At 38.5% G+C, this 23,530-nt stretch overlaps 1 protein-coding gene across 1 annotated transcript in view; it reads left to right on the top strand.

Annotated features, from left to right (window-relative positions):
* The first annotated feature begins 9,986 nt into the window (after positions 1–9,986).
* Positions 9,987–23,530, top strand: part of SEC23A (SEC23 homolog A, COPII coat complex component) — a 63,196-nt gene continuing 49,652 nt past the window's right edge. The window contains exons 1-7 of the mRNA XM_081228080.1: positions 9,987–10,148; positions 15,034–15,275; positions 17,039–17,096; positions 17,307–17,393; positions 18,636–18,872; positions 22,184–22,263; positions 23,042–23,186. Coding sequence (XP_081084206.1) covers positions 15,055–15,275; positions 17,039–17,096; positions 17,307–17,393; positions 18,636–18,872; positions 22,184–22,263; positions 23,042–23,186 — 828 coding nt within the window. The 5' untranslated portion in view covers positions 9,987–10,148; positions 15,034–15,054. The remainder of the gene's footprint in view (positions 10,149–15,033; positions 15,276–17,038; positions 17,097–17,306; positions 17,394–18,635; positions 18,873–22,183; positions 22,264–23,041; positions 23,187–23,530) is intronic.

Genomic DNA, 23,530 nt, shown 5'->3' with positions numbered 1-23,530 from the left:
ACAAATATATATATATATATTTGAAACTATCTTATTAGCAAGAAATATGGAGAAATATTGTCACCAAACGTTTTGGTAATGATTAAGAACAAATGGAACAAATTAGAAAAACTAAACTGTCATTTCTGGATTTTCGTACAAATACTCTTTTTTTTTTGAAACTAGCTTATTAGCAATTTATCCCCATTTTTCTGGAGAAAAGGACCTAGTAGACCAGCCACAAGGGAACAATTCTTAATACTGGACTCCATGTATAAGTGCGTGGCAAAACTACACAGGGATGAAGGGAACAAGGAGAGGAATAGCAGAATGGAACAAAGGTTGTCCTGGGAAATATTAAGAAATTTTTTTCAAAAGAAAATGTGAGTTATAAAGTACATCAGTGATTCTGAAATGGTGCTAAAAATTTAAATACACAGGAATAAATTCATTCAAGAGAGAGGAAAGTAAAAATTTATAAGGGTTACTTTCTACTCATTAAAACTAATCTGACTTAAAAGAATTAAGGAATGAACATTGGGACACATTTTAAATATGCTTATAATTTGGAAATTGCACTAAGTATTTTTGAATGTTTCAGTGAGATATGGGACAGTTGAGAAGAAACTATATTTGGTTGATGAAGTTATTCTGAAAAAAACTTAATTTTTAGGGCCTCCCTGGTGGCGCAGTGGTTGAGAGTCCGCCTGCCGATGCAGGGGTTACGGGTTCGTGCCCCGGTCTGGGAGGATCCCACATGCCGCGGAGCAGCTGGGCCCGTGAGCCATGGCCGCTGGGCCTGCGCATCCGGAGCCTGTGCTCCGCAACGGGAGAGGCCACAACAGTGAGAGGCCCGCATACCGCAAAAAAAAAAGAAAAAAAAAAAAAAAAAAAAAAAAAAAAAAAAAAAAACTTAATTTTTAGAAAGCTGAACTTCTAAAACTATAATAACCATTTCATTTAGCCTCTTTCTAGGAAGAACTATTCCTAAGATACCAAACTGCTTCTGGTGCCCCATTTTCAAAGATTTCCAGTCACTTCTTAGTTTACAGTGGAAAGACTTTTCTGTTTCAGTGTTTCTCACATTGGTGGTTGGCTGTAGGAGTAGTATGAAGGTTGTGAGAATAGAGCTCAATGGCTATTTATTGACGATGATGGCATCTGCTAAGTCAAAATTACAGAGCTATATGCAAAATTTGTCCCTGTATTTTATATCCCTTTAAGCAGCTCAGTTATTTTCAAATGTTAGTGTATATAAGAATTATCTGGAAGAAATTATTTAAAATACAGACTCCTGTGTCCTATAACTCTTCCTCCAGTTTCTGAGTCTGCTTATTGGTTGTAGGACTCTGAAATTGAGATTTTTAAGAAGCATTCCAAGTGAGAAACATAGCTTAGCCTATCTGTTTAATCTTTTCCCTCCCTATTCTTTAAGATTTACTACCCTAGAATTTCTCCTACGTTACCATACTTTGTCAGTTCTTTTCTCCTTGGCTACAGTCTAAAATTTCACTTGCCTCTTTATGCCGTTGAACTTTAATAAATTCAGTCATTCAATTAATGTTTATCAGTTTTCTATTATGTGTCAGGCACTGTGGTAAGCATTGGGCTTTATTAGGTGATCTGGGGACAGTGGAGCTTTGCTGTCAGGAAATGGGGATAATTCTGAGGAGTCCAGCTCCTGGTTAAAAACCTATGTGTGGGGGCTTCCCTGGTGGCGCAGTGGTTGAGAATCTGCCTGCCAATGCAGGGGACACGGGTTTGAGCCCTGGTCTGGGAGGATCCCACATGCCGCGGAGCAACTAGGCCTGTGAGCCACAACTACTGAGCCTGCGCGTCTGGAGCCTGTGCTCCGCAGCAAGAGAGGCCGCGATAGTGAGAGGTCCGCGCACCGCGATGAAGAGTGGCCCCTGCTTGTCACAACTAGAGAAAGCCCTCTCACAGAAACGAAGACCCAACACAGCAAAAATAAATAAATAAGTTAATAAACTCCTACCCCCAACATCTTCTAAAAAAAAAAAAAAACCTATGTGTGTTTTTTTTTTAGGCCTGACTATACGCAATTACAAAGGCTTTACCTGGCAGGATTCACAGGGAAACCTGCCCTCTCCACACCAGACTTGATGCTCCCATTCAATACATTGCAGTCTCTGAAGGGAATTGCAGTCAACAACCCAGCCCTCCCTAGCCAGCCATGCTCTAATGCACTGCTGCATTCCTAGCTCAGGTGTTTCCACTTGGAGGTCTGCTTCTTGGGAAACTTCACCTCTCTGGGTCAGTACCCAGTACTTTTCTACTCCTAGGGCTGCCCCCATCCCCACCCCCAGTTCCATAAATCTGCAGGAGTCTTTTGCTTGGGACCCTCTCAACAGTGAGATGACCCTGAACCAGTCATGCCATTCCATGGGGGTAACGGAACAGGGGGAGTCTGTGCTTTCACCAGGTTTAGACTCTTGCTTATACAATCACAGTAAGTGATTACGGGCTTCACTTTTGCATTCATTTTGGCTCATTGTTGCTTTGATTGGCTTCTCTGACACCTGGGAGCTCAGTTCTCTCTTCAGCTCGTCTGAACACTTGACAAATTCTGTGATTAGGTATTTTAATCACTCTTATCTAGAAAATAGAAGAAAGAAGGGAAGCTAATGGTGTAATTGGTAAAGAAGCAGCAGTCACTCATATTAGCCAGATTAGGGAGGTATTCGGTCATTTTGTGGTTTGGACAATCTTCTTGATTTTGTCAGACTTCAGAGACACGATTACAGAGTGGTCTTGTTTTTGTCATGATCCTTCAGTGTTCCTGAGTATTCTTGTCTGATGTTGGTGTGCTGTGATATGGTTTAGGTTCAACAAAAGAATAATGTGGCCTGGCTGTGAGTGCCTGGGCAGCTCCTAACAACAGCTGGGGCCCACTGATAGAGCCAGGCCAATTTCAGGCTCTCAGAAGCTGCTTTTTTCTTTCTTAGGGCTATATGGGGCCAAATGTTTTATATAGATTATCACATTCAATCCTCACAATGTATTGTTATTCTAAGTGGTAAGTATGATTGTTATCTTTATTTTCAGATGAAGAAAGTGGCTCAGAAAATGTTACATACCATGCCCAGGTCATACAATTAGGAAGTAGATGGAGCTGAGATTCTATCTTGGGTGGTCAGACTTATGAACCATTGCTCTAAAAATTACTATGCTCCACAAGATACAGCTCAGCACAAATGAGAGGCTTTACGGCCCACTGGTTGTAGATTAGAGAGAGGCAATTAAGTTAGAAGCAAGGGGATCCTAGTCACACCCTCTGGGCATGAGCAGAGTCAGTCTCTTTATCTCTGTCTGAGAATGCTGTTCTTAGGCTTTGGAGTCCAGATCCAACAAAGCTCACTGATGCCAGAAAATTAAGGTGAAGTCTAGTTTAATTATGGAACACAAAACCCAAAACTTTACTCCTCTTTTAAAGTAAAAATACAAATCTAGCTCCTTCCTTTTAAAGTAGGAGTTCCGTTCTTTGCTACATGGTTTTAATAATTCTTATGTTCTTTACAAATCAAATAAACATTAGATAAAAAGAAAAGGAAAAAACCGTCTGTAGATAACCATGTTTTGTTTCTTTAGCTATAAATGGTTTAAGAGCAGATCATAGGATTTCATTTGTTTAGTTCAATTAAATGAACTCAGTAATAATTCTGGAGTTGGTCAGAGTGGCAGAATGAAATGGTATTGGAGTATAATACTGGTGGGGCACTCCGTGGAATAGAAGCAATTGCTGTTTGAACAAGAGCTAGAAATTTTTAAAATTTTATTTATTTTATTTATTTATTTTTGGCTGTGTTGGGTCTTTGTTGCTGCGTGCGGGCTTTCTCTAGTTGCCGCGAGTGGGGGCTACTCTTCATTGCAGTGCGCAGGCTTCTCATTGCGTTGGCTTCTCTTGTTGCGGAGCATGGGCTCTAGGCATGCAGACTTCAGTAGTTGTGGCATGTGGGCACAGTAGTTATGGCTTGCGGGCTCTAGAGCACAGGCTCAGTAGTTGTGGCGCACGGGCTTCGTTGCTCTGCAGCATGTGGGATCTTCCCAGACCAGGGCTCGAACCTGTGTCCCCTGCATTGGCAACTGGATTCTTAACCTCTGAGCCACCAGGGAAGTCCCTACATTATTTATTTTTGGCTGCGTTGGGTCTTCGTTGCTGCACGTGGGCTTTCTTTAGTTGCGGCGAGTGGGGACTGCTCTTCATTGTGGTTCATGGGCTTCTCATTGCGATGGCTTCTCTTGTTGTGGAGCACAGACTCTAGGCGCATGGGACTGGTAGTTGTGGCACATGGGATTGGTAGTTGTGGCACATGGGATTGGTAGTTGTGGCACATGGGATTAGTTGCTCCACAACACGTGGGATCTTCCCAGAGCAGGGCTTGAACCAGCGTCCCCTGCATTGGCAGGCGGATTCTTAACCACTACACCACCAGGGAAGTCCCTTCTGCCCATTTTTTGATTGGGATTTTTTTGTTTTGTTTTGTTTTGTTTGTTGTTGTTGAACTTATGTGTAATTTATTAGTCTTATTTACTATTATTATACCTGATATGATTGTAGTCATTGTGTGTGCAGGCTACAACACCAGACAGATATCATATATATGGACTTGACACTTTGTCGATGCTGAGTATTACTCTTTGTAGTGAGTAGTCCAAAAATAGTTGGCTAGTGCCTTACAATGTCACTATCTGAACAAATGGAAGAGAATCCATCTTAGAAAAAACTGCAAATGCTTTATTTATTCCCTGGTGGTCTAGTGGTTAGGATTTGGCGCTTTCACTGTCATGGCGGGGGCGGGGGGCGGTCAGTCCCTGGGCGGGGACAAAAACAAAAGCGAACAAAAAAACCCAAAACCAGAAACTGGATTAAACCAAAAAGTAGAGGCAAAAGCTCCATCTGGTGTTGACCATATAAAATTCCAAGGAATTTGCATTATCATACTTCACCTGACTGTGTAATACTAGAATCTCCAGTTTAGAAACATCTGTGGATTGAAAAGTAGGAAGGAAAATACTGGCTGTTACACATTAACTAGTGATTAAGATGATTAATGACTGAAGAAAAAGTCATAGGTTGTTCAGAATACTTGCCCCCAGATAGTCCCTGAAAAAAGTCCCAAGGTCAAATATCTTTGGGAAATGTATGCAAATGCCACTCTTAAATATTCACAGTGAATATTAGCATATTAAAACTCTTGACAAGTCAAGAGTCCTATTTTACATAATTTAACTGGTATTTGACCACAGGACCTCTCCCTCTCTCTCTCTTTTTAATATTCTCTGGCATTTTCAAGAATACCAGTTTGAAGAAGTAATTATCTTAGGAGTATTTGCTTTAAAAAAAAAAGACTTTTTCGGCGGGGGGGAACTTACATCAGATTTTATAGTTTTACCATCCAAATACATAAAAATGATGATGATAAAAACAATGTTCTGGCTTCCCTGGTGGCGCAGTGGTTGAGAGTCCGCCTGCCGATGCAGGGGACGCGGGTTCGTGCCCCAGTCCGGGAAGATCCCACATGCCGCGGAGCGGCTGGGCCCATGAGCCATGGCCACTGAGCCTGCGCATCCAGAGCCTGTGCTCCGCAACGGGAGAGGCCACAACAGTGAGAGGCCCGCGTACTGCAAAAAAAAAAAAAAAAACCAAACCAATGTTTTATAATTGTTTAGGTTTTCATGCTCAATTCAAGAATACTTAGGGAACAATCATTTTGTGCCAGGACCTGCACAAGGTGGTGTAACTGAAAGCAAACAATGATAATCAGTTGCATGTTGGCAAATGTTTAACAATAATCCTTCAGGTTCACAGATTGATCTAAAATGCCTTGGTCCAGGGATGTCTATAATTAAGTTAGAAAGCCAGTAAAGGGACTTCCCTGGTGGTCCAACGGTTAAGACTCTGCGCTCCCAATGCAGGGGGCCCGGATTTGATCCCTGGTCAAGGAACTAGATCCCACATGCTGCAACTAAAGATTCCACACAAGGCAACTAAGATCCCGTGTGCCTCAACTAAGATCAGGCACAGCCAAATAAATAAATAAATAAATTAAAAAAAAGAAAGCCAATAAATACTGATTTTGGAGGTTCTCCTTTTTTCCAATTCATAGTCTGACTCCTTTCTCAGGAGCTCAAGAAATTTTCCATTCTCTAAAATGGCCATACTACCTAAAGCAATCTACAGATTTAATGCAATACCTATCAAATTACCAATTACATTTTCCACAGAACTACAACAAATAATTCTAAAATTTATATGGAACTGTAAAAGACCAGCAATCCTGGCAAAAGAACAGAGCTTCAGGCATAACCCTCTCAGACTTCAGACAATACTACAAAGCTATAGTAATCAAAACAGTGTGGTATTAGCACAAAAACAGACATGTGGATCAATGGAACAGAATAGAGAACCCAGAAATAAACCCACACATCTATGGTTAATTGATCTTTGACAAAGGAGGCAAGACTATACAATGGGGAAAAGACAGTCTCTTAAGCAAGTGGTGTTGGGAAGGCTGGACAGCAGCATGTAAATCAATGAAGTTAGAACACACCCTCACACCATACACAAAAATAAACTCAAAATGGCTTCAAGACTTAAATATAAGACAAGACACCATTAAAATCCTAGAAGAGAACATAGGCAAAACATTCTCTGACATAAATCTTACTATTTTTTTCTTAGGTCAGACTGACCTAATCAAAAGAATACATATACATATACATATATATGGTATATATTGTATATATTATATATATATGTGAATCACTTTGCTTGACAATAAACCAGAAACTAACATAACATTGTAAATCAACTATACTTCAATTTAAAAAAAAAAAGAAAATTTCCATTCTCTCTCTATTCTTCCTCAGATGAAAACCTCTTAACTTTCAGTATACTTGAAAAACTAGTCTTCACCATTTACCATCTGGGTCCAATGGATCCTTTCTAATTTTTATATCTTTAAGTCATTTCATGGATAATTTATATACATTAGAGTAAAGGGATATTCAATAAAGCTGTTATAAAAAAAGAGTAAAGGGATAATGAAAAACAACTTTATTGGACATTTAAGTATCTAAACATAGAAAACCCTAGTTTTTATTCCACATTTTCCTGGTTTTGAAGATATATCCAAAATGGGCAATGTCCTCTAAATGCAACTACCTACACATTAGCCATGATGCTGAGTCTGGAGCATATTCATCTTGTAAATAGTGACTGCAGATGCCAAATCCATCACTACTACATACTAGCTTATGGTTGCTTCTGGTTCATTTTGCAGTTGCATTATCAAAACACAAGACTTGAAGAATTTTTTGAAACCTTTAAAGGCTCATCATTTTGTTGGAGAGAGGACAGCCATCTTCTTTGCTACTTAGTTGCAAAACATTTGTATTTTTAGTTTTATAAAAGAGCAACTCAAAGAATTTTTAATTTCTAGATTATCTATTTCCTTCTTATTATCTTTGTATACACAACTGCCACTAGCATTTGTGCACTTAAGAATCATATCAAGTAAATGTATCCGTATAAACATCATAAAAGATGAAAGAATACTATCATATGTGCTCTTAGCAAAATGAGATTATCCAGATGTTTGCTGCAAAATCTTGTGGAATGGAGTTATTCCTTTTGAATGAGAAAGTAGATGAGAATACCACATTTTCTTTTTGTCCTTAGAAATATATTGTTAACTAATTAATTCTTGAGTTTGAAAAATTCATTTAGGAGGTGGTCATCTAAAGATTCTTAGTTTAAGGTTATTAGGGTCTAGAGTGCTGTTCTAGAGAGATGATGCAGTACTTTGAGCATTGCAAAAAGAAAACTGAAGGATATTGCAGTAGTGATGACTTACTTCACTATTCTATCATCTTAGGTAATTCTATCATTTTCCATTTTCTTATTATTTTAGTATATTTTGAAGCATGGTTTGGAACAATTAATGAGTAATGATGAAATAATTCCATGGATGATGAAGTAGGTGAATGTTGCAAGACATAGGAAAAATAAGATCAGTAAGATTCCATGATGTATCCTAGATTTACAAGAGTCCAAAGGACCCATATGACCACTGAAATTAGAGAAACTTTTATCCTATTTTTTTAAAATAAGTTTTCTCTTCGTTTTTTGGAAGACCTTTAAGAAAGAATAAAAGTCATGAAAAAAATCAATCCTTACAAATAGCACTCCCAAAAGAGGAAATCTCAGAAAACTAAAGTTTGGGTCTAATAGATCCTGATGATATGTACAAGGGTTAAATTCTTAAACTCATTCACCTTTAAGCACATAAAGACAGATATGAATGAATTTGTTACCCATCATAACATTTATTTCATTGTAACAGGAAACAAAAGCCTTTTGTTCAGCTGAAAACATAGGCATTATGACTTCTTAGACTTCATTGAGCTGGATGGCAAAGATCCCTTTCTGCGGACCATAAAATAATGAAATTACCGAAGGTGCTATATTTTGGTGTATTCCTCACTGAATTCCAGGATCCTGGTGGATCCTCGCATCTATGTCTATTTACCCTACTCATTCCTAGATCTTGTTTCTTTTTGCGAATGTCCTTATTCCACCTTTATATCATTGTCTACAGCTATTTACTTGCTGTACTTTCAGCCAAGAAACATTGTTAAGGTAGTATCCTGAGCCCACTTTATTTGCAGGCCTATACAGAATTTTGGCTTTTGATTCCCATTTCCTCTTCAGGATTGTATTAAAATTTGATAAGCAAACTAATACTCTTTTACCTTACAAAACAAGCTTAGAGGAAGTAAAATATATGTTTGTTGCATATCTTATTTCTTGTAAATATAAGCTTGAAAGAACAAAAAATTGATCTTTTTCTCTATTCCATAAAATGCTTATAGGGCTAAGCTTTGCAGGATTTTAGGTGTTGTCCTATCTGGAAATAATTCCGTGAGCAACCCCTCACTGAAGGGTGGGGTTGCCTGAGACCACCAAGCTCGAATGCCTTTCCAGCCAGTTTCTGTCTGTCCCATTTTGCTCAGTTTTTTTCTTGGAAAGAGAAGCAGAAAACACATCAAGATTAATCAGCCAAAGATTGTAGTGTGTATGTATGTGTGTGTGCGCGTGTGTGTGTGTGTGTGTAGGGGGAGAGGTGGCAGAGGCAGTGTAGGAGGAAAGAGGTAAACTGACTAGGAATACATGAATAGTGTATAAATAGTATATAAATTCTTCCAGACCAGACGTTTGGCTGTTTTGCCTACATCGTATCACAGCATCGCTACTGTGCCTGGCACAAAGTAGATAGATGTTCAGTAAATGTTTGTTGCACTAAGTGAAAGAACGAACTTCTCACTTTGCTTTTTCAGGGGTGATGCAGCCTGTGTTTCTTGGAATCAACCCGGGCCCTAGAGGATGTCCTAGAGCAGGGGTCCCCAAGCCCCCACCCTCACCTGTCTGCGGCCCGTTAGGAACCCGGCTGCACAGCAGGAGGTGAGCAGCGCGGAGTAATGGACGCTTAATCTGCCGCTCCCCGTCGCTCACATTACCGCCTGAACCATTCCCCCTCCACCCCTTATCTTCCACAAAACCAGTCCCTGGTGCCAGAAAGTTTGGGGACCAATCTCCTAGAGGACACCTCCATTTCTCTCAGCAAGCTGAGGAGTCTGGCGACAGAAGGTCACACATCGTGAGACCCACGGGGAGTGGGAGCCGCCATGGCTCCGGGGAGAGGGAACCGGAGCGCCATGGCGCACCCCACCCTCCCGCTCCAGTTCCACCAGGTCCCGCGCCCCTCCCCGCCCCTCCTGAGTACCCCTGTTAGGTTTGTCATTGTCACCCCGCCCCTCCAGCTCTGGTCCCCGCCTCTTCCCCTCCCTTTTCCCCTCCCTATCCCCCTCCCCCCGCCCCGCCCTGGTCCCGCACCCTCCCCTTCAGTTCCCTGGCCCGGTCGCCCCGCCCCCAGAACCGTCCCCTCCCCCTCACGCCCCCTCACGCCCCGCCCCTCCCCCCCTTGACGTGGCAGAAGCGGCACCAGCCATGTTAGTCCCGCAGAGTTCTGCGCCGAGGCCGGGGGCGGGGCGGCGCTGGCCCTGATTGCGGTGCCACGGCTGCTCTGGCTCGGCGGAGAGGGCGGATTTTGTAAGGCCGAGGCTGCGACAGTCGCGGTGGCACTGTGGTAAGGATCCACTTCAGGGCTGCCTCCTCTCAGCTCCCTTGGGGGTCCGCGGGCGCTCAGTGGGAAGCGGGGGAGGGGAGGCTGTGTGGCGGCGGGTCCGTGGGCAGGGGTCTCAAGGGTGGTGCCTGCTCTGCCGTCTTGGTGCCCCGGGGCAGGCGGGGTGCGCCGGGGCTGCGAGCCGGCCCGGCGGGGCTGCCTGGAACCCTGAACTTGTCACCCTCTCACCCACCACCCTCTGCTTAGTTCTCTCTGGGCCTGGGAACCTGGCCCCCTCACCCACCTGCCCTGTATCAGGTGCGAAAGATGGGAGTCGGGTGAAAAACAGCAGTTTGGGCATCTCCCCCAGCACCCCACCCTCCGCTCCCGGCCGATCTGCCTTCCCCACCCCACCCCATCACCACTTCTGGGTACTTTGACTTCTTGGTTCATTCCCTCCCTGAGCTGAAGAGCCCTAGACTTTGAACCGAGGTGACTTCGTCACCCGTAGTTCGGCCTTGGGAGTTAAAGGGGATAAGGAGAAAAGTGCCAGGTATAGCTAACACCTTGGGCCTTGATTACAAATAGACTTCAGTTATCAGATTAGACCAATTGTACCTACTTCATTCAGCCCTAAGTGTTTTCCCGTTTTGGTGGGAAGGGAAAAGTCATAGCTAAATCTGCATGTAATCACTGGATTGAGTAAGTTGAATTCGTGTTTTCACGTGAACTTCCTCAAGTTACACCTCTCAAAGTCGTGGATAACTAGCCAAGTTAACTTGGTTAGAAGAAGTTTTAGATTTAAATATAGATTTAAATATAAATGCGTGTTAAGTCTTCCTTCTCTCCCTTCTCCAGTAGTCTAATGGACATCATTTTGGAAGTTCAGTCATTTTTAATAGGCTCAGAATTTTAGATTTAGAAGGGGTCTTGTAGTTTTCTAACCCAAACCCCTGATCTTACAGATGAGAAATTAAGGATCAGAGGGGTTAAGCTATTTTTCCAATATAATAAATCTAGTCATGGGAAGTAGTTGAAGACACTTCATTGAAGATTTTAGGACAGAAAAGTGGGAGAGGCACATATAATTGTTAACAAATATATCTGATTGGAAGGAACTCAAATTTTACTTGCAATTTACAATGTTTTGCACTTAGTTATCTATAAATGGACTAAAATCGGAATATTTAAAAACTTTTAATTATTATTGAATAGGTAAAGCCTTTTAAAATACTGTGGGCACATATCTGATGTTCTAGGTCAAAGTGACTTAATGCTTCTTTGCTTTTAGTTATACCATGAGAAAGTATTTAACTAAAGTAACTCCCAATGATTATAAGTTGTGCTGAAAAATGAGACATTTCTTTAGAATGGTCTTTTGTGTTTGTGCCACTTAAAAAAAAATATAACGACTAGTATATTAAGTCTGCATCCTAATATAGTGTTTGAATCGTATTTATTTAGTTTTATGATTTTAGACAAACATAATATCAGGGGAGAGAATGCTTATCAAATAATGTCATTTTATAAAAAGCTGGTTTATAAAAGGACTTTATTTCAAATATGCTATTGTTGAATCTGGGACCAAACCTGGCAAAATTTGTACTAGAATGAGTGATTTTAAGATTGAGTAATTTCTCCCTTGGAAAGGTGAGGGAAGTTGAGGGGCTGTTTTGCATGCCTATGTAATTGGACCAGTTAAGAAGCAGCAGGTGGGACTTTTGCAAACCACTGCTGGAAAGTGAGAAGGTAAGAAATAATTGTGATTTAGTGAACAAATATGATCTTAGAACAGAGAGACTGAGAAGAAAAAGAGTGAGGAAGAGGAGGGGAATTGTACTCAAATATCACTCAGGTGATATTTAGTATGTCTCAATAAAAAGTAAGGATGTGGAGTTACAATCCAGGTTTGTTACCTGTTGTAGAAATTTAAATCTGGCTATTGCCTGTGTGTAGATGTCTCCATGCTAAGTTTCATAGAGCCTTTCTCTACTAGGCTCCCAGATTTTGAATTAAGCCCTAGAGTCCTAAGGAAGTGATTCTCAAGACCTCATTATACTCTTTTTGTTTTTTTTAAAGAATGGATGCACTTATAAATTTATTTATTTTATTTATTTATTTTTGGCTGTGTTGGGTCTTCGTTGCTGCCTGGGCTTTCTCTAGTTGTGGCGAGCAGGGGCTGCTCTTCGTTGCAGTGCACAGGCTTCTTATTGCAGTGGCTTCGCTTGTTGCGGAGCACGGGCTCTAAGTGCATGGGCTTCAGTAGTTGCAGCACGCGGGCTCAGTCGTTGTGGCTCACGGGCACGGCCTGTGGGATCTTCCTGGACCAGGGCTTGAACCCATGTCCCCTGCATTGGCAGGAGGATTCTTAACCACTGCACCACCAGGGAAGTGCCAAGACCTCTTTATACTCTTAAGCATTATAAAGCGTGTAATACTTAAGAGTATTATAGGATCCAGAAAAAAAAGAAAAACCTGGCTTAATAGAAGACAGGTAGATTTTTATATCTACTGCTTTGCAGTCTATTGTAATATGTTGTTTTGGTTGAATTGTGTGAAGGAAGTCTGGCTTCACATAGGTACGTAGTTGGAAAAAGGAGAGATACTATTAATAGCTTTTTCGTATTAAAAAATGTGCATATTCTTGGATACTATACCCAAACTCGACAGTTTTAATTAAGAAATCAAGGGTTAATTGCAGCGTGGAGTCTGAAACCTTAAAAATGAACTTTTTGTACTTATTGCGTTATAACCCATTGGTCTGTCCTACACTTTGAATGGATTATTTACCCATGCATGATTTTGTAACATCATGAAAAGATCATTTGGGAGCTCTTGCTTCACTGAATAATGTGTATCTTCCAAATGTTTGCATGTTTCATTATACAATATATAAAAAAATCATATTATTATCACTACTGGTCTCATCAGCAAAATCTTTACATATTAGGAAGTTGTGAAGCTCATGGTATTAGATACAAGTTTTAAAATTTTTTAATTTTTTAATTTAAATTTGAGAAAGCTCAGATTTTATCATTGGCAACAAATACTGTGAATGGTTTTGCAGGTGACAGGCTCACTTCATCCATTTTTAAGAAAATATATAACAAATACCTAAGTACTATATACTGTTCTTGGAGAATTGAGAAAATAGTCACTCAAAACATTTTTTGTGTTTTGTCGTTCAAATGAACAACCCTGATTGGTTGAGTATATTTTAATAGTCTTTTGATGCTTTTTGGTGATGCATTTTAGATGTATCTCAGATTATAGATGCAATTAAGTAATAAACAGAAAACTTCATTTGCTTTATGTTCTGTAGAAATAATGGGAGGGATTGCATACTCCTAGAATTTATACTCACATCTGTAGCATGGAAGCTGTTGCTAAAAACCATTTCTCTCCCAGAGGAGGTTGTTTCTCCTCTTACTGTTGCCTATGTTAAAACTGAGGTTGGCATCTTCTAACTCCTCTCTGATTATCCCAGACCTTTATTTTATCATTATCTTTCAACAGCCACTTTTTCTTGAAAGCTCATATTATCTTTCTCAAATCTGTCTTCTGTATTTAGCTTTAAGATAATCTTTTCTAAACAAATCTAGATATCTTAGGATTTCTCTCTGCCCTTTATCAATCTTTGAAAAATACATGATCGCTTTTGAATAGCATAAAATTCCTTAGCTGTCTCTGAAATTCTGATGGGAGGAAATACAGTGTTTAATTTTTATTTTATTATTTTTTAATTGAGATATAATTGACATATAACATTTCTTTTAGAGAAGGGAAAGGTCTTAGCTGCTTAAGATACTTCAGATTTGTTAAGCTTCACTTTCTGTAATTTGTATTACTAAAATATATTTGGACATTTTTCTAAAATTAAAATTGTTATTATATCTAATAATACCTTTTCTTCCCTTACTTACATTTTAGAATCAGTTCCTCATCCCATTGTTGTTCTTAGCTACTTCAGCATCCATGTTGCCTCTGTTGGCACCCTACCTTCATAATTCTTCGGTTCTTGATGCCATTCATCTCTCCCACAAGTCTTTTAGCCAGCCACATGGTACTTGAAATTCTATCTTCTCAGACCTTTAAATTTTACAGTTTCCTTCCATCACTAACCACCATTGCATTTTGAGAGCATGAGATAGATAGAACTGCTTCCCAGGTAGGAAAGCTGGCATTCTAGTCTGGAAGCTAAAGAATAACAAGATGGAGATGTCTCTTGATACTGGGCACTAACCAGAGTGGCATCTCCCTCTTCCAGTGGTAAAGTTAAATGATTATATTGAAATTATATATCTCAAATTAGAGTTGAAATGCTCTCAAGTTGGAATGTTAAAAGTATTCTGAATTAAGTTTCTGCAAGAGAAGTTAAATGATGCATGATAAAAAATTACCTGTCTAAAATAGAAGTACCTAGTTTTAGAAAAATATTTTTGTTTTGCACCTTTAAATATTCTCTTCTAGCAAGTTTAGTGGAAACTTACTACTTTCTGGGTAGAAAAGCATGTGAGTTTTAGAATTTAATGTTTTTGACAATCTACTTATTAGAATAATGTAACTCACAAGGCTGATACGGAAAACTTAGGATCTAGATTTTCCCCCATTTTTGCCTTAAATCAATAGGGCATCTATTTTATTATTTATTATTTTTTGCCATAGTTTTTTTGGGAGTGAATAAAAAACGATAAAATACCTCTCATTGGGCCTAATAGGCATTGGGTTCTGTAGAGCCGTTCACTATTTTGTTATAATTGTGGTCATTGTTGTCTGCTAATTTTTTTTGAGATAAATATTTTCATTTGGTTATGATTTCTAATGGATTAATATTGCTGGAAGTGGTAAAAACATACTTATTTTGAATTTTCTTAAGAGGATTTAAAAATATCCTTTAATTTTGTTGCAGAAATAAGAATCAAGCTCTACAATGACAACCTATTTGGAGTTCATCCAACAAAATGAAGAACGAGATGGAGTCCGATTTAGTTGGAATGTTTGGCCATCAAGTCGACTGGAAGCTACAAGAATGGTCGTTCCAGTAGCAGCCTTATTTACACCACTGAAGGAGAGACCAGATTTGCCACCCATTCAATATGAACCTGTTCTGTGTAGTAGGACCACTTGCCGTGCAGTTTTGAATCCTTTATGGTAATTAAAGTATACGGAAAAAACTAATGTGTCACTATGATTAAAAAAATGTAGTTTCTTTCTTGCTCATTTATATAAGAATATCTTTGATTTTGTTTATAGTTATTTTTTCAAATTAAGGTAGTCAGATCCAAAGAGCTATAAAATTTTAGGATCATTCTAGTTATAGAGAGTTGATAAGAAACCAAATGCAAAGTTGTGACTGTGTAAACTGTTAGATTCTATCAGTATTCTCTAGATACTGATGTTGGCAATCAACCCATCTTGTGTCATTTGAAAAGTCATAATTGAGTGGTATGGTGTTTGAAAAATGTTATGATTTCTTGTTACATAAGCCAGACTCTCAAGAATTAACTTTTATTCCTCTTTCTGCTCCCTCTCTCTCCACTCAGTCCACTAGCAAATCTGGTCGATTCCATCTCCAGAACAATCAGGATTCTGTCTCTTACTCCCTCCTAGAACATGGTACTTCAAAATATACCATCTTTTTTCCTGGATGGTTTCATTATCCTCCTAACTGGTCTTCCTGTTTCCGTTCTTGCTTTTCAGCAGTCTCTTCTCCACTCAGAAGCTAGAGTTTTATAAATGGATATCAGATTATTAAAATTGTTCAATAGCTACTTATTACACTTGGAATGAAAAATCCATAGCCCTTATCAAAACCTATAAAGCCCTATATGATCTATCCTCTGTGTATTTCTGCCTTCATCTTGTATCATCCATTTTCTTTATTTTCATTTGCATTATACCTTACCCTCTCTCTTATCCTTGGATATACCTAACTTACTTCTACCACAGACTTTGTGCAATAGCTATATGTGCTGTCTGGATTGCTTTGCCCCCAGATTTTCCTGTGACTGGTTTCTTTTCATTCTGATTACATGTCAGTTTATTTTTTTATTTTTGTTTTTTTTGGCTGCGTTTGGGTCTTCCTTGCTGTGCGCAGGCTTTCTCTAGTTGCGGCGAAAGGGCTTTTTGTTGCGGTGCGCAGGCTTCTCATTACTGTGGCTTCTCTTGTTGTGGCACGCGGGCCCTGGGGTGTGTGGGCTTTAGTAGTTGTGGTTCACGGGCTCTAGAGCACAGGTTTAGTAGCTGTGGTGCACGGGCTTAGTTGCTCCACAGCATGTGGGATCTTCCCGGACCAGGGATCAAACCTGTGACCTCTGCATTGGCAGGCGGGTTCTTAACCACTGCACCACCAGGGAAGTCCCTCATTTGTTTATTAATGAAGGCTTTCCTTTAAAGTAACCCTCCCAAATACATTCTCATGTCCTGCTTTGTTAGCTTTAATCTTTATTATCACTATCTAAAAGTATCTTCTGTGTTTATGCATTTACTTGTTTATTGTCTTTCTCTTCTACAATATAAACTCTGTAATATCAGGGACCTTTGATCTTGTTTACTTCTTTATCATCAGCACCTAGAATAATGGCATTCAATAAATATATTTTTATTGAATAAATGCTTTCTAGGTCTGAGTTTAGAAGTTACTGAGCCATTTGGAGAAAAAAAATAGGATTATCTTACTTTTATTGTTGACATTTGCTATATATTAGAAGTTACAATATATTCATTTTGGTGAACTTGGATGTGTTAAAAGTATGAATTAAGTATTGGCAACACCTAAAAATACATGGCTTTTAAAGATTGCTTTGATATCAGTTTGAATGTATTCATTTTCAGAAAGAAATTAATTTTATTGAAATTAGGATTATTGTACAATTTAACTGAACCATGCGCTATTGTATCTTTTCTTAAAACAGTCAAGTGGATTATCGGGCAAAACTCTGGGCTTGCAACTTTTGTTATCAAAGGAATCAGGTAAGAAAACCCCTGTTACAGATGTTAATGCTATAATACTGCTCTAAATATGCAGAAAGATGCATACTTAAAAATAATGATGAAATAACTTTATATATGATGAAACTATCTTTTTAAATAATTAAATGATCAGGAAATAATTATTTTCAGTTTAAAATTTCATTACACACAAATAATTTGTTAAAAAAAATTTTGTTTTTCTACCTGCAGTTTCCACCTACTTACGCTGGTATATCTGAACTGAATCAACCTGCTGAACTTTTACCTCAGTTTTCTAGCATTGAATATGTAGTTCTGGTAAGAACATAAGAGTAACTCTTTAAGAAATTTAAAATATCCAGTAATTTATACCAAAATAACTGTTAAATTGAGCTGACTTAAAAGGCATCATTCTTTTTTTTTTTTTTTAAGAAGATGTTGGGGGTAGGAGTTTATTAATTAATTTATTTTTGCTGTGTTGGGTCTTCGTTTCTGTGCGAGGGCTTTCTCTAGTTGTGGCAAGCGGGGGCCACTCTTCGTCGCAGTGCGTGGGCCTCTCACTATCGCGGCCACTCTTGCGGAGCACAGGCTCCAGACGCGCAGGCTCAGTAGTTGTGGCTCACGGGCCTAGTTGCTCTGCGGCATGTGGGATCCTCCCAGACCAGGGCTCGAACCCGTGTCCCCTGCATTAGCAGGCAGATTCTCAATGACTGCGCCACCAGGGAAGCCCAGAAGGCATCATTCTTGATTCTCACATTGAATTGATTGAGAATTTCAAAGGTAACAACTGTCAAGGTCAGTTTGAGTAAGGTAATTTCTGTTGTAGTTATTTGAAAGGTGGCCAAGGTATTGGGTGGGGTGGGGTGGTTTGCTATACCGAATAGATCAATAAACAGTAAAGTATCAATTTTGCTTTGTTGTTGGAAGATCAATTACAAATACTTGGTCAGTATGATGCTAGAGGCTAATGATATATTCCCAAGTCTAATAATGAAATTACTCTTGCATTGGCCCTTGTTAGGAAAATCATTTTTCTTCCCTTTCTGAACAGCTTTACATAGTTATTTACATATTTAAGTATTAAGGTAATATTTTTTATGAATGTTGTAGAGAAACCAGATATGGTTCACTGAGCCAGTCAGTAATTTGTCCACTCTGGCTAGTTTCCAGTTCTCTTATAATCCAATTCAGGGTTAGATAATTATTTTATAAAAAATCACCTAATTTTGCTTTTAAGCTTTATAGTTTCTATTTTCTTATTTTAAAAGAAATAAGTGCTTATTATAAGAAATGAAACCTCATGCAGTTAAGTAAAATTGAAAGTGAAAATCTCTTTCATGTAACTATAAATAATGTTTTTAAACTGAATTTTTCACTTGATGATGTCTTGTATATCTCTCCATGCATATATAACCTGCTTCATTTCTGAAATGGCTTTATTAGGATTCCATTACGTAAATGTATTGTAAATTATTTAATTAGTCCTCTATTATCCTGTGTATTGTGCTTAAGTGTTAATACTTTTAAAACATTTTTTTTTATTGCAACATTTTTTAAAAGCGTGGTCCTCAGATGCCTTTGATATTCCTCTATGTGGTTGATACTTGCATGGAAGATGAAGACTTACAAGCCCTGAAAGAATCTATGCAGATGTCATTAAGTCTTTTACCACCTACGGCTTTGGTTGGCCTAATTACTTTTGGGAGAATGGTGCAGGTTCATGAACTTGGATGTGAGGGCATTTCAAAAAGCTATGTCTTCAGAGGAACAAAAGATCTGTCTGCCAAACAACTGCAGGTAAACAACAAGAATGGTAGTTTTAGCCTGTTTGTGCACATCACTCTATGTATGTCTATAAATGCCTTCTAGATACAAGTTTCTAGAAAATATTATGAATGACTAATATAATTGTATTATAACAAAGCCTTTAAATTTAGTGTTGGCCTCAGCGTTCTTTCATTTGCCTTAAATTGTTATTGTAGAGATTGAAGACCCTTCACTTTTGAAGTACCTTTAAAATTTAGAGTGAAACTGAAGCTATTTTACTAGAGATTTGAAGGGCTTATAGAAGAGTCATGCTGAAGACTGAGAGAAGGCAACCACAGAATTTTAGCTTTTGTTTCTTTACATCTCACTTAGGAACTAAACACTGTGTTTGGCAAGGGGACATATTTTAAGGCTTGAGAGTTAATAGGTGAACCATGAGTATATATATTTTTTCACACACTAGGATATTTTTATCTTTGGGGCAAATTGAAGCTTTGTCTTCCAAGGCAGGGAGTTATGTGTAACATACTAGGATCATCTTGGTGTATTTTTCAAAATCTTTTTCTGTCCAGAGATTTTGATAGATCATAAGAGAGTGAGTGAATATGTGCTTCAACTGGAAGATAGTTGAAAGGGTAGAGATTGTTCATGTAAGAGTTTTGAAAAACTTTCTAAGTGATTCTTTTTTTAAAATTAATTAATTAATTTTTGGCTGCATTGGGTCTTCGTTGCTGCGCGTGGACTTTCTTGAGTTGCGGCGAGTGGGGGCTACTCTTCTCTGCGGTGCGTGGGCTTCTCATTCAGTGGCTTCTCTTGTTGCCGAGCATGGCCTCTAGGTGCACGGGCTTCAGTAGTTGTGGCACGTGGGCTCAGTAGTTGTGGCGCACGGGCTTAGCTGTTCCGAGGCATGTGGGATCATCCCGGACCAGGGATCGAACCCATGTTCCCTGCATTGGCAGGCGGATTCTTTTTTAATAAATTTATTTATTTATTTATGGCTGCGTTGGGTCTTCATTGCAGTGCACAGGCTTCTCATTGCGTTGGCTTCTCTTGTCGTGGAGCACAGGCTCTAGGCCTGCGGGCTCAGCAGTTGTGGCTCGTGGCTCTACAGCGCAGACTCAGTAGTTGTGGCGCACGGGTTTAGTTGCTCCATGGCATGTGGGATCTTCCCAGACCAGGACACAAACCTGTGTCCCCTGCATTTCCAGGCGGATTCTTAACCACTGTGCCACCAGGGAAGTCCCTCTAAGTGATTCTTGTACAACCCCCAGTTGAGAAATTACCCTGATTGATAAGCCTGGTATAAAGTAGACAGATATGAAATCAGACTTTGGAGGCATCCAGGTAGCCCAAAATGAAAAAAAAAAAAAAGATTTTGAGGATGACTAATTTGAAGCTTAGCGGACTAGGATAGTGGTGCTGCAGTTAACCGAGACAGAAAATACTGGAGGAATATGCAGGTTTGGAGGGGGAGGATATATGAACAGTGAATATGATAGTGAATCATAGTAGTGATTAAGATTTGAGGAAGTGGGGAGAATTAGAGTCTGTGTTCTTTCAAGAGGTTTGTTGTTGAAGGTAGGGAAGGAGATAGTGTGAAAGTTTGAGAGAGAGAGGACAGAGTTAAAGAGGTTTACTTTAGGAGGGACACTTCAATGTGTTTATACACAAAAAGAAGGAGACCAAAGATGGTGAATGAAAGCAAGAGTGAGATAAGGAGAGTGAGGTTTCACAAAACATGACAGGGATTCCTTCAGGAGCATAAGAAGCAGAGTACCTTGAAGGGGAGGATCACTTGTTTCCATGAGACAAGAGAGAGTGAGCAAGTTTTAACCTCTGTGTACCTTAGTTTTTTCATGTGTAAAGGGAGATAATAATAGTATGTATCTTACAGGGCAGTCATGAAAATTAAATGGATTGTGCTTTTAGATGTTTGCTATTACTGTTATTTTTAAACTGTAAATTTATTTAAAGTAGTTTATTTCTAGTTCTGATTGTAGAATACATTTTACTTAAATTATGTAATATATATGTGATACATAAAACATCTGCCTTTTTGAAAGAATGAATGCCTGCAAACTAAATTTTTTTCTTCATCATAATGTTTTTATCTTCCTTCTCTACCCATCTTGTTGAAGAGAGCCTGGTCTTTGTTCCCCAAATAGTTCTGGATTCAAATCTTAAACTCTTATAGTTGTGTGATCTTGGGCTGATCTCTTTGCTTGTTTTCTCCTCTTCTATGGAAAGGAATAAACAATACCTATTTTACCAGATTATTTTATTTTAATACTAAATGAAATAATGTAAGTGAGAACACTCAGTGTAGTGTAAACTCTTTCAGGACTTTATAGCAAAATCTGGATTAATATCTTGCTTTGCTACTTACTAGTTTTGTAACCTTAGGCAAGTTACTTAGCCCTTCCGAGTGTCAGTTTTCATTTGCAAAGCAAGAATTTAAAAATCTACTTCATTATATTTTGTGAGGAAATAGTATATACAAAAAGTTTAGCACAGAATCTGGCACGTAAGTCCTCAGTAAAAAGTTGCTGTTCCTTCTAGCAGTGTAGGAAATACTGCAGGATTGGTTCAATTTTTTTTTTTTTTTTTTTTTGCAAATCTTTAGACTTTCTGATTTTCTGTTATATACTTTTATTCTATTACTTTATGACTAAGCATTTCTAGATTCAAGAAAATTTTAGTAAAATAACATTATTTTTATGTGTCTAGAGAGGAATTCTGCACACATCTAAAATTCAGAACAAAACTGGCAGTTTGGTTAGGCATTAAGTCAGAAAATTAAGAATAGATGTATAAGGTATGTGTACCTTATAAACCCCATTAATACAATTCCTTGTATCTCTCCTTTATATTTATTACAGTTGCAATTTTACACTTATTTAGCTAATGATTTAACTCTTGTCTGTTTCATCAGATATAAATTTCCATACGGTCAGGGACTATATATTTTTTTCAACATTAGATGCCTGGCACATTGAGATATAGTTGCTGAAAGGAATGAATGAAGACAAGTTAAGAAATATAGACATTCAAGTTACACAGTAACTTATTTTTACTTAATTAGAAATAAAGTATTTCTGAGCTAGTATCCCTCTTTTTTGCTCACATAACACCTTGTACTTTGCTGTCTTATGATGATCATTTCATTGTATTACTGTTTACCTGACAGTCTCCCCAACTAGAACTTTTGCTTTCTGAGGGAAGAGACTGTGTTCTTTATTTCTGTGTTCCTAATGCCTACAGAAGCACCTTGCATGTCATAAATATTTGATACATCTTTGTAGGAGTAATTAAATGGATATCACAAAAATAATCTCTTATAGGAAATGCTGGGGCTCTCTAAAGTACCAGTTACTCAAGCAACACGTGGTCCTCAGGTACAGCAGCCACCTCCTTCCAACAGGTAATAAATACGGCAAAGAGAATTTTACAATTCATGTGGCTATTTTAAGCATCCTATATCATTAACTTGAATGTAGGGATTCAGTGATACTATATTGTTAAACATTTTTAGGAATATAAATATTGCATTAGTATACTTTTTAAAGAGTTGAGGTAGAATCACATCGCTGAAAAGGTTGGTTTTTCATTATTACAATGTAAGGAGTTTCTTTAGTTTTGATATATGCTTGATTTTCTAAGTTCAGAAAAACTTAATTTTTGTGGTTGAGGGCAGCCAAGCAAAAATAGTGCCCGCACAAGCTTTTCATTTTGCCTCCTTAGCCTTGTAGTAGCTTTTTCCACTAAACTTACTAATCAGAGGTGGTCTTACTAAAACTGAGTTGATGTATCTTCTCATAATTAATTCAGTAACCTTAAAACTTACTAGATTGGTAAATGGAAGATGCAGTCTCAAAGTAATACTTGGTTTGAGTGTTTTATTTATAGTAGTTGTACTCAGTGTGTGGTTCCTCACCAGTGGGCAGCATCACCTGGGAACTTATTTGAAATGCAAATTTTTGGTCACCACCCCAGACTTACTGAAACAAAACTCTGGAACCAGCAATCTATGTTAAAACAAGCCCTCCCACCAATTTTGATGTACACAAAAGTTTGCGAACCATTCGTCTACTGTGTATTCAAATTATTTTTCTCTATTTTTAAGAAAGTGGACAATTTGTTTCTTAAACCCTCACCCACAAACATTTATAAATGGCTTTTTATTTAATTTTGTTTTACAGGTTCTTACAGCCAGTACAGAAAATAGACATGAATCTCACAGATCTTCTGGGAGAACTGCAGCGAGACCCGTGGCCTGTACCACAGGGAAAGAGACCTTTGCGTTCCTCTGGGGTGGCACTTTCCATAGCTGTAGGACTACTTGAGGTAATGACAATAGCTTTCTTTTGGAATGTAAATGTGTATGTGTGTGTGTATGGAATGATATGTACAAGATAATGTTGGGTGGAAAAATCAGGTCATAGGACAGCACATATGTGATTATATTTAAAGTTTGAGCTGTGGTATATCCTTTTGTGTATAGAGAGGCTTCTGGAAGGATATTTACCCAATTGTTAATGGTGGGTTAAGGAGAGTTTTACTTTTAAGTAGAATTTGAAAATTTTACACTTGACGTATCTTAGCTTTGTAATTAGAAGAGGTTTTTTTTAATGTTTTTTAAAATTTGAAATGTTATTAAATTTATAGAAAAGCTGCAAAGGACTTTTTTT

Source organism: Mesoplodon bidens (assembly GCF_964165515.1).
Source record: "Mesoplodon bidens genome assembly, chromosome: 3".
In the NCBI taxonomy this organism is placed as follows: Eukaryota; Metazoa; Chordata; class Mammalia; order Artiodactyla; family Ziphiidae; genus Mesoplodon; species Mesoplodon bidens.
This window is presented reverse-complemented; position numbering and strand designations above follow the sequence as displayed.